Raw genomic sequence first — 15,970 nt, forward strand, 5'->3', positions numbered from 1 at the left:
TTGTCACATACTCAGTCCTCCCTTCTGGATACTGGAATGAAGGCAAGTGTGAAAAAGAGTTAGTGTGTCATGTGATCCACATCACGGGGATTGACACTGACTTCCCTAAGGGATATAATATTTATTTGTTTTGATGATTCCCTAGGCATTCATAGTGCTAAGTGCTCCCTGTTGGAATACTTAATGATGTTGTCACTAGGCCTTTCTTGCTTCCACTACTAAATGGGCATTATAGAGCTCAATTACATTCAGGGGCAATTTTAGACACTAAAAGATCTGAGAAGCAAGCTCAGCTAAGTGACCCCTGCAGTGGTGACAGCACTGCAGGGGCTGCTCAACTTGGTCATGCCCAGTGGTAATGTGAGAGGAGGCATCAGGCAAGCTAATGCCCATTGTCACAGCTCCTGGCTGAGGGTGAGCCAAGTGGCCCCTGTGGTACTGGCAGCACTGCTGTGGTTTGGTTCAGCTTGTTCCTAGCTGCCAAGGTAGCTCCCCAAGGGCATTTCTGCTAAGGTGCTTAGGGGGCCAGGGTGAGAGGGCTTCTGGAGTTCTGGCCCCACTGGTGGACCTCCTGATGACACCTGGGTTGGCCACCATGTGACACAAAGTGTTGGACTGGATGGACCATTGACCTGATCCAGCAAGGCTTCTCTTATGTTCCTATGTTCTAAGGTAAAAGGGCTACTCTGTTCCTGATTAGACAAGAAGGTAAAAATCCTAAATCAAAATCTCCTGCGTCTTTAAATTTCAATGAATACCACTGAGGATAGAGGGAATTTGGATCAGCACTGTGATCCTGGTTAGTATCTCCTTGTGATGTTTTCTTAACAAAACTGCCACCTCATCCTCTAAATAACTGTTTGCCTCAGTAGGGGAAACTTACAGGCACCCGTAAGTGTTCAGTATCAAGATAAATAGTAAGGACATAAGAAGAGTCCTGCTGGATCAGACCAGTGGTCCATCTAGTCCAGCATCATTGGCCAATTAGTTCCTCTGGAGGACCAACAATTCTTGGCACTTGGATTCAGAGGTTGACTGCCTTGGAATGTGGAGGTTTCCCTCAGTCACCAGGGCTAGTAGCGACAGATAGACCTAGCCTCCATGAATCTGTCTAATCCCCTTTTAAAGCTATCTATACCTGTGGCCATCACTACATCCTCTGATAGTTTCCACATTTTAATCACTCTCTCTGTAAAGAAATATTTCCTTTTGTCCATCCTGAATCTACTGCCCATCAATTTTGGGAGAGGGAGAAAAATCTTTATTTGTGAACTCTTTCCACCCCGTGCATAATTTTATAAACCTCTATCATGTTTCCCCTTAGCCGTCTCTTTTCTAAACTAAAAAGTCCCATATTCTTCAGTCTTTCCACATAGGGAAGGTGCTCCTGGTTCTCAATGGACCATTTTGTTGGGGAAATGGCACAGGAGAAGGGTTAATCCCTCCCTTCCTCAATACTATGGTCCCTATTAAAATTGAGGAATCTCACAGGCTACTATTAATGGAAGTTTAAAGAGCCAGGATCTGATCATAGGTCTCCCATGCCTTGTCTAGTTGACTTCAATCTCCTTTGCCTTAATGGATCTTTGACTTAATGTATTAGAAAGCATCCATGTGCAAACTTGGATGGGAATTAGTTATTCATAAGTGGCAGCATCAAAAATAAAGTATTGACAGAATTGTCTCATGGATTTCAAGCTGGTCACTATCTTCTGAGGTAGTGCCAGGAGCAACACAGTCTACAAAGAGTGAGTATACGTCCGAAATACCTGCAGTGTTCTCTTGAACCATATTTGCTTTCTGTGAAGTTCAAGAAAGTAGGTAAAAATTACAGTGGGATAAAAATTTGTTTATCCAGCCGCAAACTGAACCTAAAACCAGAGATAGATTTGGTCTATAAGTAGAGCTGTGTTTAAGGTGTGATGGGGGTTGGAGATATTACTGTTAACCATTAAAGAAGAAGCCTGGGATAAGGATTTATGTGTTGAAAGAAATTTATCCTGTATGGGAAGTGTATGTCTTCTTGCTGTTGTGTTGCTGGTTTTAGAATCAAAATGCTGATATAACCCTCATAAGCCAAATGAGGCATAATTGGGCAGGAGAAATTTTGATTGAGGACTTAGGGCTAGAGGAGACTAGAGGGCCACAGCACTGTGAGTGGAGACTTAGGGGGACAAAATTCAGAGGGCCACGGTGACCTCGGAGACACAAGGAGGTAGGTAGTTTGCTTCTATGTAATGTTTGGGTTATGTCTGGATTGTGTGAAGGGGGGAGGCAGGGGGAATCTTTGTCTGGCAGGGTCTCGGAAGCTCTGTGGGAGAGAGGGGATCTCAACCCCACACATTAACAGCTGCTTGATGCGTAAGGGAAAACACATAGCTGCTCACAGTTAATGCTTTCCATAGGAGCCGGCTTGCTTGCGGTTGGCTTTGCTTACATATAAAGAATACAAATATTAAAATGACCTCCAAGGGTCATATGCTGTGTACAAATGGAGACGTGTTACTAACAGTGTAATCCTGTGTAGAATTACTCCAGTCTATGCTAATTGAAATCAGTGGGCCTAGACTGGAGTAAGTCTGTGCAAGATTGCGCTGTAAATAGCTGAGAGGTTCTATTCTGTACATGGAGGCAGCCTTGAAGATTTTCCCTATGAGTATCATATGTTTGCTTCTCTGTATCCTGGTTTCATTTCAGTTTTTACAGAGTGTCTTAAAAGCTTACAATATGCCAGTCAATGGTAGCACATTAAAATATACATTGAAAAATGGGGATCTTTGTATTGCATCATGTATACAGATTTAGCTAGGGTTGCCAAGTCTATTTATCTTGGCGGTGGGGGAGCCTCACCGGGCTCTGGGAGCCGTAGGTGGACGTGCGTGCGCACCGCCACACATCACCGGAAGTGACGCGCGACGTCGATCACGTTGAGGGCGTGGCCCCGATCGTCGGAGGAAAAACCATAGAGTTTTCCCTCCGACGATCGGGGCCACGCCCCTAACGTGATCGACGTGGTTGCGTCACCTCGGCCCCGGTCACACGGAAGGTTTTGGCCCGGGAGAGAGATGGAACGGGGGCGCAGCAAACGGGCGCGATCTCACCACAACAGAGCAGGACTTACCGGAAACGCCGCATCAAGCACGGCCGTCGGCTCGCCGGAGCACCCATCTTCCGGAGCAGTCGAGGCTCCCAGCCGAACTGCGCATGCGCACACATGCACAGCCGGCGGCCTTGCGCTCCCTTCCATGGCTTTCTCCCCGGCATCTGATCGTGCCAGGGAGCAACTGCGCGGCGGCTCACGGGATCTGTGTGATCCCGCCGCCGCGTGTCTCTTTTGGTGCGGCTTTCAAAAGCCGCACTTTGCCTGCATCAATTCCCCAACCCCCGTGTGGCAGGGGCCTAATTCACACATCTAGCAAAGTGGAGGCACTAGTCCAATTAAATTTATGCCATAATACTTGTTTAGTCTTCAAGCTGCTCAGGACTCCATTGAGTTATAATCTCTTATCTTCTCTTGAAGAGATAAGCTCCCTGGGATGATCACGTGACACTCCAGCATTACATTCATTCGGTTCCATTTACGGATATGAAACTGTAAACAATTTCTTCTCCCTCCCCCCAGTTTTTTTTCCTATAAATTTTGTGTTACTGAAATATCTTTGTCACTGTCGTCAGTGCTTGGGAATGGTAAAATCAATGATAAAGAAAGCAAGCTTCTTAGAGGGTTTTTTTTTTTGTAAGAGTTAAGAGCACTGAAGTGCCTTATAGTTATTTGTACTAAAAAAAATTACAGCCTTTCTCTTCACAATGCAGCTACTTGTCAGCACCTACACAGAGCATTTGTGAGGGTCATGGTTTGTGCTGTATAAAAAGGAGAAAATTACTAGATGTGTGTGTCATTTCTCTTCTCCAGCGTGTCTAGAGTTCTTTAGTGAAGCTCAAGCTGAATGTATAAATGTCACCTTTTTTGCAGGGAGGAGTACTACATTGTATTATGCACGCAGTCAAATGGGATGCTAGTTTTCTTGAAAGCTTTGTATTTATTATGATTTTAGCACTATAATAATTATTATTAATTACTAAGTATGGTGAAATTAATAATAATGAAACATTTTGAAATGTTAAATGCAAAAAGAAAACTGATCTTTTAAATTTTTATAACTGGTTAATGAAATGCCCGTAGGGGATGGGTTGGGAACCGAAAGTCCATGGGTCTACACTTTAATGCAATTTTATGGTATGCAGATACTTATGAGAATCCTAGGGATGGATCCAAAGAGCATTGCAGAATGGATACTTTCCAGCTTCCCATGATCTTCTCCAGTCCCCCACAGCACTGGATAGCTGCTCCTGAGCATCCAGGGACCTTCAGAAATAGCCTGAGATGCTGTGTAGGAAGAGGAATGCAGCTTGAGGGAGAGATCCATAACAATCATCGAGTCTCCCCTTTCCCACTAGAGCTAGGATTTCTTTGGATCCAACCCCTGGTAATTTCCCCCCCCAGATTAAGTTTCTAGTCTTCATGACTAGGCTATGTGCAGACAATAGTCCTAGGAATTTCAGGACCACAGCAAGGTCAAGGGAAGCCCAGCAAGGAGAGTGGCCTAATGATTAAAAAATAATCTAAAAGGAAACTTTTTTCCAATGGCAGACATTTAAGAACTGACCTGAGATGTTACTGTGAACTACAGGAGCATACCAGCTTTGGAGTATTCTTGTTAGTTTCCTTTTTAGCACCTCTGAATTTAAAAAGTATTTCAGATGCTTGGCATAAGAGATGCTGGAAGAAAACAATATTTGGCAGGAAGGTTTCCTTCCTTCCTTCCTTCCTTCCTTCCTTCCTTCCTTCCTTCCTACCTACCTACCTACCTACCTACCTACCTACCTACAGTGACTTTCAGAGCTGTAACATGTCCAGGGAGATTAAAATGGTCTTCCATTTGTTTATGAATGGTGTCATTTCTTACCATAGATTTCTGTTTATTGATTCTCTCATAAAGGAACCAACATGTTTGTCCAGTGTAGTCCTTCCTTCCTTCCTTCCTTCCTTCCTTCCTTCCTTCCTTCCTTCCTTCCGTTTTATGTTGGTGCTTTTGAGATGGAATAGAATAGAAACTGGCGGGAAAACCCCCACAGAAGATGCCTCTCTCATTCAGAAGCCCTCATCCCAAACAGTCTTTAGAAACTGCAAAAAAATCAGTCTGAGAGTTCGGTTGGGAAGGCATTAAAAGAGAAACAGATAAAAGGTCTCAGTTGTGATCTTGGAAGTCTAAATTTCTTCCTCCTGTGAGAAGCACCAATACAATGAAACCACTGTGTGTATAAGGGAAACATCTTGGAATTTGAAAATTCTAACCATCTACTTGTGGTTATGCATATGCTGAAATGGCAAGCACTGAATGCTGTTCTTATTTTCAGTAACCGTGTAGAAGCTTGGACCCGAAACGTTGGTTTTTTGCTTCATCAAGAAGGCAGGCCTGTGGCAGAACTCATAGGTGACAAGAAATACATGAGGGTCATGAAGAAAGATTGGGAAATCACGGATAAAGCAAAAACTTGGATAAGGAGCAAGGCAACTAATTTGACACAACCTTTTGTTCTTTATTTGGGATTAAATTTGCCTCACCCATATCCATCACCCTCTTCAGGAGAAAATTATGGAGCATCCACATTTCTGACATCTCCATATTGGCTTGAAAGGGTATGTAAACATATACAGTTTGAAATGGCTTTAACAATTATATTAGGTTTGGTTAGGGTTCTCAGGTCCCCCCCCCCCGGCCACCGGTGGGGGGATGGAGGGTAGGGTTGCCAGATCCAGGCTGGGAAACTCATGGAGATTTGAGGATGGAGCCTGGGGAGGATGGGGACCTCAGTGGGGCGCAATGTCATACAGTCCATCCTCCAAAGCATCCATTTTCTACAGGGGAACTGATCTCTGTGGTCCGGAGATGAGCTGTAATTCTGGGGGATCCCTAGGTCCCACCTGGAGGCTGTCATCCCTAGATCTGGTGTCTTCTTCCCCAACTTTGTGTTATATTAGTGTTACCAGGAACCCCTTTCTGGGTGTGTGTTGTCTGTCCTGATTCTGTCTTTGCTAAATTTGCCTTGGCAACCTTTATAAGAGCTAGCAAGGCCTTGCTTTGAAGAAGGTAGGATCAGTGGTCTCCTTAATCAAGATATGGCTCTTTCTTTTTTTGTCTTCTTCATAGGCACCTTCTGAACACAATTACACTGTTCTTATGCTTAAGTACCTTTTCAAATCACATACCCCTGTATTTCCCTCCATAAATTCTAAACCTTGTTTTGGAGAGGATCTGGTTGTTTCATGGTTTCTGGTAGCCTATTATATGCACTTTGAACTTGCTTGCACATTACCTAAGTAAGATTCCTAAACTGCATGTTCTTTTTCCCCAAACTGGCAAGTGTTTCAGTTTTCCAAGGTAGTCAGGTTGTGGAAGTGGGAAGAGGTTTCCCCTGACACTGACCTTAATTCCTCCAAATTGGACACAGTTCTGGGTGAGTATCCTGAACTCAAGTTAGAGAGTCCACGTGTCTAAGGATACACATGAAAGGGAGCACATGTAGAAGCTTGCTGGGTGACCTTTGGCCAGTCACACGCAGCCTAACCTACCTCACAGGGTTGCTGTGAGGATAAAACAGAGAGGAGAGCTGCATAAGCCTCCTTGAGGCCCCATTGGAGAGAAAGGTGAGATAAACAAATAAGTAAATAAACTTTAAAGAGCAGGTCTCTTGAAAGGTGCCATATAAATTTCATAAATAAATGTGTGTGTGTGAAGTGCCATCAAGTGACTTCTAGCTTATGGCAACCCTATGATATAAATAAAACACAATAAAAATATAAACTTAGCCCTTGATTGTGCTTCTAGATTCAGGGACCAGATAGGGTGCATGTTTTAGACAATTTCATAACTACCCCCTCCCATTTCTGTAAAGTGTACTTTGGTGAGGATTCTGAACATTCTGTGGTTTCAGTTCCTAGGCCTGCAATACCCACACAAAACAAAGAGTTCTCTGGACATAGGACCCCTTCTCTCTCTACCCTACTACTGCCTATTTCCCAGCAGGCGCAAGCAAACTGTTTCTTTGCTGAGGCTCTAAGGGTGAGCTGTGTGTTCTTTTCTTTCTCATTTAAAAAAAGTTTTGTTTATGGGAATGTTCCAAATATTATGTGCAAATATCAGCACTTTGAAAATGATAAGAATAAATTAATTTATCAGTAGCTGCCTCTATGGTGCTGCCAGTATTCCCACAGTGTAAGCAGCCAACAATTTGCTCTGTTCTGGTTGTTGCAGTGTTTTGTTGTGGCTTTTAGAAGATGCGCATGACTTAGCCTTGCTTAGGCTCCCATGTACCCAGTCTGCACTTCTCTGTATTTTTACTTTATAATTAATAAAGCATATTCTGCCTTTCCCTAGAATACGTATATAACAATACTTTATAGCTGACAATAATAAAAAAGAAAAGCCTCTGCCCTTTTAGTGTCCTGCTGCCTATAGTCCAGCAGGACCTGGACACACATGAATTTGCAACTCACCATTGTAGTCCTAGTTCAGTCAAAAATTTCCCTAAGGGCTTTTAAAGGATGGTTTTGAACATGGTAGATGAAATAAGCAAGTATTGTGCTTTATTTTCGGGGCAGCACACTTGCCCTTGAAAGAGGCATGTAGATATGAAGAATGGAAGAATTACTTGGGACCAAACTGTCACACATACGGTCCTTTGGTTAACATTCCCTGCTTTAATAAGAGCATGTCTGCTGCTAAAATTGGTGTGTGCATGTGTGTGAAGTGCAGTTATTGCTGAATTACAAAACAATATATTTGCTTACATAATCCTACATTTCTGTGATGGTTCTCGGAAGCAGGATACAGATATAGGATACAGATATAGGAGTCTTCAAGTGCTGCTGAAACTCCTTAGTACTTTATTTAACTATGTACAAACTGAAGCTCACAGTCACCTTTAGCATGCTTTTTCAGGGCATTTGCCCCAACAAGGCCCAGGAAACCCAAGGAGAGGAGCCAATCTGTTCTGGTTAAGCCTTCTCTCTCTTTCTGTCTTCCTCCCTAACTCCCATTTCCTGGAGCTTTCAAGCCTCTCCATCCCCCCTCCCAGCCCAGCCTCTTCTCAGGTAACAGGCTTCAAGGGCTGGACCTTAGGTAATGGATCTGGCCCTGATCTAACATCTCCTGGGAAAGGAAAAGGGTGGCTGTAGCCGTGGCTGCCTGGAAACCCCTGCTGATTCCCTATAGACTGGGTGCAGAAAGGATGATGACACATGCTCAGATCGGGGTGATCCCTGTAGTCAGAAGCCTAGGGTCCTGGCAGTCGATTCCAAGCTGGTTGGAGCTGCTATGGACTTGGGTTTGCCAGGTTGTGCTATCACAATTTCCAGCCTGCATTGATCTGCATAGTTAAGCACATTTTTCCTGTTGAAGTACTGTATGTTGCATAGTAGATTGATGTCTTCTGGAATAGTTGCAATTTAGCATAAGTAAGAACTTTAGTTTCTTCTGGCTGTCTTTCTTATCTAGTTGATTACCTTTCCCCTTCTAAGGTAAAACTAGGCCTGTAGCTACAGTGGGGCATCTTGGGGCTAGACTCCCCGGCTTACTGGCAAGGCCCCATGATTTCCCATCCAGCCAAGGGTCCTACATCTGGCTATTTGTCTGTATTTTTGTATTTTACAATGAGGCAAATTTTTTACCAAGAAGGGGAACAACATTTTTTTAACCATGAGAGAGGTTTTTTAATTTTTTTTTCCCATGAGAGGGTTTTTTTTTTTACCATGAGGGGGAATCAGCTATTCCTGTTTATTTGTATTCAGTTTGTATTGTTCCCAGATGCTGGTTTACTATGGTCACAACACTCTCCAAGACTGGTTACCATGACACCAACTGCTAAATGGCAGTAATTCAGCAGAATGTTTTAAAGGAAGGACTAATTCCATCTCTTCACCACACTTGATTTCTGTTACTAGAATAAAGCGAGATTGTAAAATATGGGAATTTTAGCTGTTTAGAAAATTTCTTGGCGTAGCCATTTCTCATAGAGTTTCGTATAATGTAAGCTAAAGCATTCTACATGGGACAAACTACAGATTACATTTTTAATAAGGTAGGTTGGGGTTCCAATCTGGCTCTGAGAAAGGAGCAGTCCAGCGTGTGTACCACTTGTGCTGTTCATGAAATGTTACTACTTGAGAGGAACATGGCATATCCTTTCTTTCTAGTGATGATGTCTTTGAATCAAGCATAACAGTCCCCCCGCCCCCAGGGATTCCTGTCTCAGTTGGCCAAAGCTGCTATAGCCTTGAGATCCTGGTCTGAGGAATGTGCCCTTCATCATTCAGACGATATCTCAAGATGCTCAGCTATCCTTTTTTAAGCCATGTAAACTCTTTACCTGCATTGCTTATCACCACATGAAACTCAGGAATACCACAGACTTTGGGTGAATCCTAGAGTGTTGCCCCAACATGGTAAAATCATTTTTGGGTTTGTGCCCAAAGTGATATTACAACATTGGTGCAATGTTGACCAACCCTTTTCTTTTTGCTCTCACTGTTCCAAGGAGCAGAAGCAGGAGCCCGGGGTCCAGAGTGGGAGGTCTCCCATCAAAACCAGAGACCTGGCACATTTACTACTTGTTGCCTTCTGTCCCCCCCCCCAGAAGACTCTGTTGCTGTCCCCCATCTTCAGCCTTCTCTTTATACCTTTTTCTGTTCCTCTCCACTCCAGTTTTAACTTCTTTTCCTCATATATTTTTTAACCTTTTTAAAGTCTGCTCCTCTCCTTCCTCCCTATCCCCTATGCTAACACTAACTGCAGCTTGGAACCCTCAGCAATGTTGGTTGCGGGTTGCCTAGCAACTGCCAAAATGGCTGCCAAGATCTCATTATGTATTCTCATGAGACCCAAGTGGCATATTTTTGTTAAAGAAGCAGACATTACTTCTATGATTAGGTTTTTCTAACCCCACAGGTATTTTTTCCACTTAGATTTTTCTATGAACTTTGGGCTTTTTCTCCATGGGTTACCAGCAAACCATACTTCCTCATCCAACCCTTAGGGGTTGTGGCATTTTATATCTTGTCTTTCCCTTTTTTAAAGTTATTATTGTGATTGATTCTGTCTATCAATACCGTGGGTGCAGTCTGATTTTTTAGGTTCCATGTGCTACCTATTTGTGCAACCCCAAATCTGGGAGCAGCACTAATTCATAGCATTTCTTCAGGTGTATGTTTGATTATTTTGCTTTCTGTGGAGAAGAACTAGAGACAAACTTGTTACATCTGAAGTTTTCTTCAGGGATAGCTGTGAACATCTGCCTCCAGCTGTGATATTGCATCTGTTGACGACGACTGATTTGAACTCATGCTTAGTGAAAGCTTGGCGACTTCCTGTCAGAGTGGCAAAGTGGTCTAAAGCAAAATGTTTGATATGTAAACAATGGAGCTCTTATGAGTCCAAAGGTCTCCATGCACCAAGCAGGGCTTTTGACTCCCCCCCCCTTTACCCACTAGGTGTCTATGATGTGTGATCTGGTTACCTTGTGGGAGAAAAATGGAACAAATAAATCCCTCTTGGAAAGGTATAGTTAGTTTCATATCCTTGGGACTTTGGACTACATCGATTGGAATGGAGCTTAGCATTCAATCAAACTCTTTATTCATTTGATGAATCAATTTAGAGCAGTGCATCAACATGATGCACTCATGGTACACTGTGTTGCTAAGCAGATGGTCTGTAGTGCCGTGTATCAGCTGGAGCCATCTTCCAGGCAGTTTTGTTCCTAGAGACACTGGGCTATAATAAACAAGGAAAAATCAAGTTCAATTCTGTAGGAAGAGGTTTCATCTTAGAGAATGTACACAGAAATTTGTATGATTAGAGTTTGATTCCACTGGTTTCTATAATTTTTCTGTCCTGTATTCTTATTTGCAGTCATTTTTGAAAAATAAACACGATACCACATTTGGAGGTTTTTTTAAAACAAATACATCTTTGCTCCCCTATAGACCATTCAATTAAATCAGAATGGGTTAGATTCAGCCAGCTTTCTCACTCAAGTCTTACCCAGCTCCCCTCCACATTATGGCCCTCATTCTACATGAGTTCCAGTGATTCCCAGAATAGCCTTGGCTTGTACTAAATACTGAAGCTCCCCCATGCAATTGAATGAACAGTCTAAGGAACTTGAACTACTATTTGTAACTCCCACATTCAGTCAGCATGTGTACCTTGTGGCGCCTGCTTGAAAAATGCTAGCAGACTGTAGAGTCACAATGTTTGCCTAACTAATGTATTTCTGCTATTTGCTAGGTAACGTATAAAGCCATCAGGATCCCAAAATGGTCTCCATTTTCAGAGATGCACCCAGTAGATTATTATTCTTCTTACACCAAAAACTGCACTGGGAAATTTACACAGAAAGAAATTAGAGATATCAGAGCACATTATTATGCCATGTGTGCAGAGACTGATGCCATGCTTGGTAAGAGAGATCTTAGAGCATAATTCACATATCAATATTTTAATGTATTTCTTAATAATGTTACAATGAAGAAGTTTACTGGCGTGATCCTTATGATACACGTGCACATACTTGAAAGTCTTAAGACTGTAAGTATTGTTTTTGAAACACACAGTGTTGGCTTTTTGTAGAGAAGCAGCTCAAGGTGTTTGATATAAGGGTTTCTTTGATATTTTATTTATTTAGACTTCTGTGCTGTTCAGTCAACAAAATTGAAAAGCAATGCATGAAGAAAGGATGGTTGAGAGGCCTGTGGCAATGTCCTATGCATAGTTAAAGGCCAAGACCATGTCTCTTGGGAACTTATCTGCCGTCACGAAAATGATATTTTTTGTGAGCCAGGTTACAAATGTGTGTGATTCACCTGAGCAGTTTGATTTTCCAAACATTTTGGGATGGGGAGAGGGTCATGTAGAAGGGATACATCACATGTGAGGAAATGTCATTTCAATTGGTCTACCCTAACTATTCAGTTGCCTGTACCAGGCTGCCGTCACACACACTAAATAATCCACTTTCAGTGCACTTTCCAAATGAATTTTACTGTGTGAAGTGGCAAAATCCAGCTGGAAAATGCATTGAAAGTGATTTGAAAATTGATTATTTAGCATGTGTGACCGCAGCACCAGAGGGCTGGTGGATTAGATCAAGGCCCATCTTGTTCAGCATTTTATTTTCCATAATGGCCAACTAGATATCCTTGAAAAATTTACAGGGAGGGCATGGAAGTCAAAGCCTCCCTCCGTTCTTAATCCCCAGCAACTGGTGTTCAGATGTACTAATGTGACAGCTTGTACTTGATGGAGCAGTTTTATGATACAACTCTTTTTGGAAAGGTAGATTCAGGTTCATGACATTTAGTATCTGGGTGCTTTATTGCCTGAAGAGGAGGAACATTATCAAAAAGGAGAAAGTGAAGCAAGGGAGTAAATTCTCATTCAAAGTGTATGAAGTTTATAACCTACGTTGTGAGTCTTCTGTGTGCATGTTAGGTTCTTCCATAACTAGTTGGTGCATTATTTGGTGTTCTGAGACTTTCAGCTTTATCTTTTCAAAAGGTAAGTCTAATGATTACACAGACGGAGACAGATGGAAATGTATACAGTATATCTCAGAACTTGGTTAGCTTATCCTTATCCTCCTACTTGTACTACTTCATCCTAGTCCTTGCTAACAATTCTAACTAGTTTGAAAACCAGAGGTGAGGTGTAAATTCAAAGCAGATTGAGTAGACACAGTGTTTGAATACTCCAAGTACTTCAGTGAATATGCAACATCTAGAGGTCATTAGTGTCAATTGAATCAGTGAAACTGCCATGTTGAGGTATATTTTCATAAAACGGATCTGACCTTGTTGAATCAGATTCAGGCCCATCGCTACGCATTCAGTTTGGTGTAGTGGTTAAGTGTGCCGACTCTAATCTGGGAGAACCGGGTTTGATTCCCCACTCCTCCACTTGCACCTGCTGATGTGACCTTGGGTCAGTCACAAGCTCTGGCACAGCTGTCCTTGAAAAAGAGCAGTTTGTGTCAGAGTTCTCTCAGCCCCACCCACCTCACAGGGTGTCTGTTGTGGGGAGGGGGAGGGAAAGGAGTTTGTAAGCCACTCTGAGACTCCAAGTGAAGGGCGGGGTATAAATCCAATCTCTTCTCTCTTCTTCTTCTATTTTTAGTTCTTCTGCCAATTCCAGACTATTGTAGCATAGAAATCTTTATGGAGGGTGTAAAATGGAGCTTTTAAAAATAGATTGCTATGATTTTTTAGTCACACCTCCTCAAAAATCCAGTATTAGTAGTTGAGTTTTCTGGAGACATGGAAACCTATTTGATGGATGTTTGGCTATGGGAAGTATTCACTCAAAGCTCTTAGGCAGAAAATAATTTGTCCTTCATGGCTTCCCATCACCAAATTCCCTCCATCCTCCAAGGGAAAGAAAAAGAGTTTTGGAATCCTTGAAAATAGCAAGGACACCTATATAAAGGAGAGCATAGCTGACTTTTACTTAAAGCTTTCTGTGTAATGTTTAAGAGCTACATCCATTTTGTTTATTCAGATGTGTAATAAATCTCCTGATAGTCGTTTATTAACATTTCTTTGCCTTTTGTTGCAGGTGAGATAATTTCTGCTCTGAGTGAAACGGGACTACTCAAAAGAACTCTTGTCATATTTACTGCAGATCATGGAGAACTTGCCATGGAACATAGACAGTTTTATAAAATGAGCATGTATGAAGCAAGTTCTCATATTCCTCTCCTAATAATGGGGCCAAATATTAAGTCTCAAGTCATATCCAGTGTGGTATCACTTGTGGATATCTATCCTACCATGCTTGGTAAGCAACATTTAAAGGTAAAGGTAAAGGTTTCCCTTGCTCAAAAGCCAGTCGAATCTGACTCTAGGGGGTGGTGCTTATCTCAGTTTCCAAGCCGAAGAGCCAGCGCTGTCCGAAGACGTTTCCGTGGTCATGTAGCCGGCATGACTAAACGCTGTTACCCCCCACACCAAAGTGGTACCTGTTTATCTACTTGCAATTTCTTGCGTTTGAACTGCTAGGATGGCAGGAGCTGGGGCCAGAGACGGGAGCTCACTCTGTCACGCGGCACTAGGGTCTCGAAATGCCGAACTACAGACCTTCTGGTCTGTAGCTCAGCATCTTAACCTCTGAGCCACCGCAACCCCATTTACACTAAACATTTACACTAAAATAAAATAATTGCTTAATATTAATGACCTTCAGGGTCAGATTTAAAAAATCCAAAGTTATCTCTCCAACCCTCCATCTTGGTTATTACATGGGACTCTGCACTTCAGGGAGATCAAAAGGTGAACAAAGCTATCAATGAAGGTGAAATTTTTCAGCACTGCTGAAAATATTCAAATAAAAGGCCAAGTACTGTCTGCCCAAGCCTACGTTCTAACCAGAGGCCTTGATTTAACATTACTAATCAGTTGAGTCACACAGTACATATTTTAATCCATCTCTATCTTTCCCTTTTTTTGCTGGTGCCTTTTTTGTTCCAACTGTGTTAATTTTTTTTTCCTTCCTGAAGTTTGTATTTTTAAATCAGTGTCCTTCCTGCTCTCTCATTCTCCATATGTTCTGCTGATTCTTCCTTCCTGTAGTCAGAATGTTAAAAAATAAAAACATAAATGAAGAAGAATTAAATTTATTTAGATGAGTAACAAAACAACAGGTTATTTTCTTAGCCATAGTCTGTTGTAAATAAATTTGTATCTTCTCTGCCCATCTCTTTTGTCATTTAATTTTTTTAAAAAAATTATTATTAGATTTATAGCCCGCCCTCCCCGCAAGTCGGCTCTGGGCGGCTTACAGATAGGGCACATATGCCAATAGTTAAAACACTTACAAACAAGATAAAACAATCAATCAATTACAACAATACAAAGTGCTCAAGACGTTTCAGGAAAGTCTTCAGTAACAGGATGGCTTCCTGGGAATAGCAGTCCCAGTTCAGTGGTATCAGATCCACGGAGCGCTGTAGTTCATTTAACACAGGGCCATCTCACCCCCCGCTGTTACCCAACTCAGTTGTTGGTGTTGGTGGAAGTAGTGGTAGAAGTAGTGGCGGCTCCTACTCGAAAGCCTGGGGGAAGAGCTCCGTCTTGCAGCCCCTGTGGAACTGCGCAAGGTCCTGCAGGGCCCGGATCTCCTCCGGGAGCTCGTTCCACCAGGTAGGAGCTGCCACCGAAAAAGCCCTGGCCTTGGTAGCAGCATACCTGGCATCTTTGGGGCCTGGGATCACCAGCAGATGTTGCGTCCCTGACCATAGTGCCCTTGGGGGAACATATGGGGAAAGGCGGTCCCTTAGGTATGTCGGACCCTGGCCATATAGGGCTTTAAAGGTAAGAACCAGCACTTTGAAGCAAATCCGGTACGCTATTGGCAGCCAGTGCAGTGCTTTCAGCACAGGCCGGATATGGTCCCAAGTCGACTAGGGAGACCCATCAACAGCCTGGCCACAGCATTCTGCACCAGCTGCAGCTTCCGGATTTGCGACAGAGGCAGCCCCATGTAGAGAGCGTTACAGTAGTCTAACCTCGAGGTGACTATATGTTGCTTTATTAAACATGCATGCATGCTCTATGTTTAACAACTTGTGTCCTGATAATATGGCATAGTATTTATGCACTGAATGTTAACTCCCTAACAGAAGCTTCTTTTAGTTCAGAGAGGCACACATTGCATAGTATTGCTTGCTATATTCTTCTTTCAGTGTAGAATATCTGTTGAGCTGTTCCCAGTTTTTACTCAGGAAGTATAGGTAAAGGTAAAGGTTCCCTTGCTCGAAAGCCAGTCGAGTCCGACTCTAGGGTTGCAGTGCTCATCTCCGTTTCAAAGCCGAAGAGCCAGCGCTGTCCAAAGATGTTTCCGTGGTCATGTGGCCGGCA

General features: G+C 42.8%; 1 protein-coding gene across 1 annotated transcript in view; it reads left to right on the forward strand.

Annotated features, from left to right (window-relative positions):
• The window catches only part of ARSK (arylsulfatase family member K), a 30,675-nt gene that overhangs the window by 7,908 nt on the left and 6,797 nt on the right, over window positions 1–15,970 (forward strand). Inside the window, exons 4-6 of the mRNA XM_015428197.1 lie at window positions 5,419–5,701; window positions 11,349–11,520; window positions 13,671–13,892. Of these exons, the coding sequence (XP_015283683.1) occupies window positions 5,419–5,701; window positions 11,349–11,520; window positions 13,671–13,892 (677 nt within the window). The remainder of the gene's footprint in view (window positions 1–5,418; window positions 5,702–11,348; window positions 11,521–13,670; window positions 13,893–15,970) is intronic.

This window comes from Gekko japonicus, unplaced genomic scaffold (genome assembly GCF_001447785.1).
Source record: "Gekko japonicus isolate JY-2015 unplaced genomic scaffold, Gekko_japonicus_V1.1 scaffold1858, whole genome shotgun sequence".
NCBI classification, from domain to species: domain Eukaryota; kingdom Metazoa; phylum Chordata; class Lepidosauria; order Squamata; family Gekkonidae; genus Gekko; species Gekko japonicus.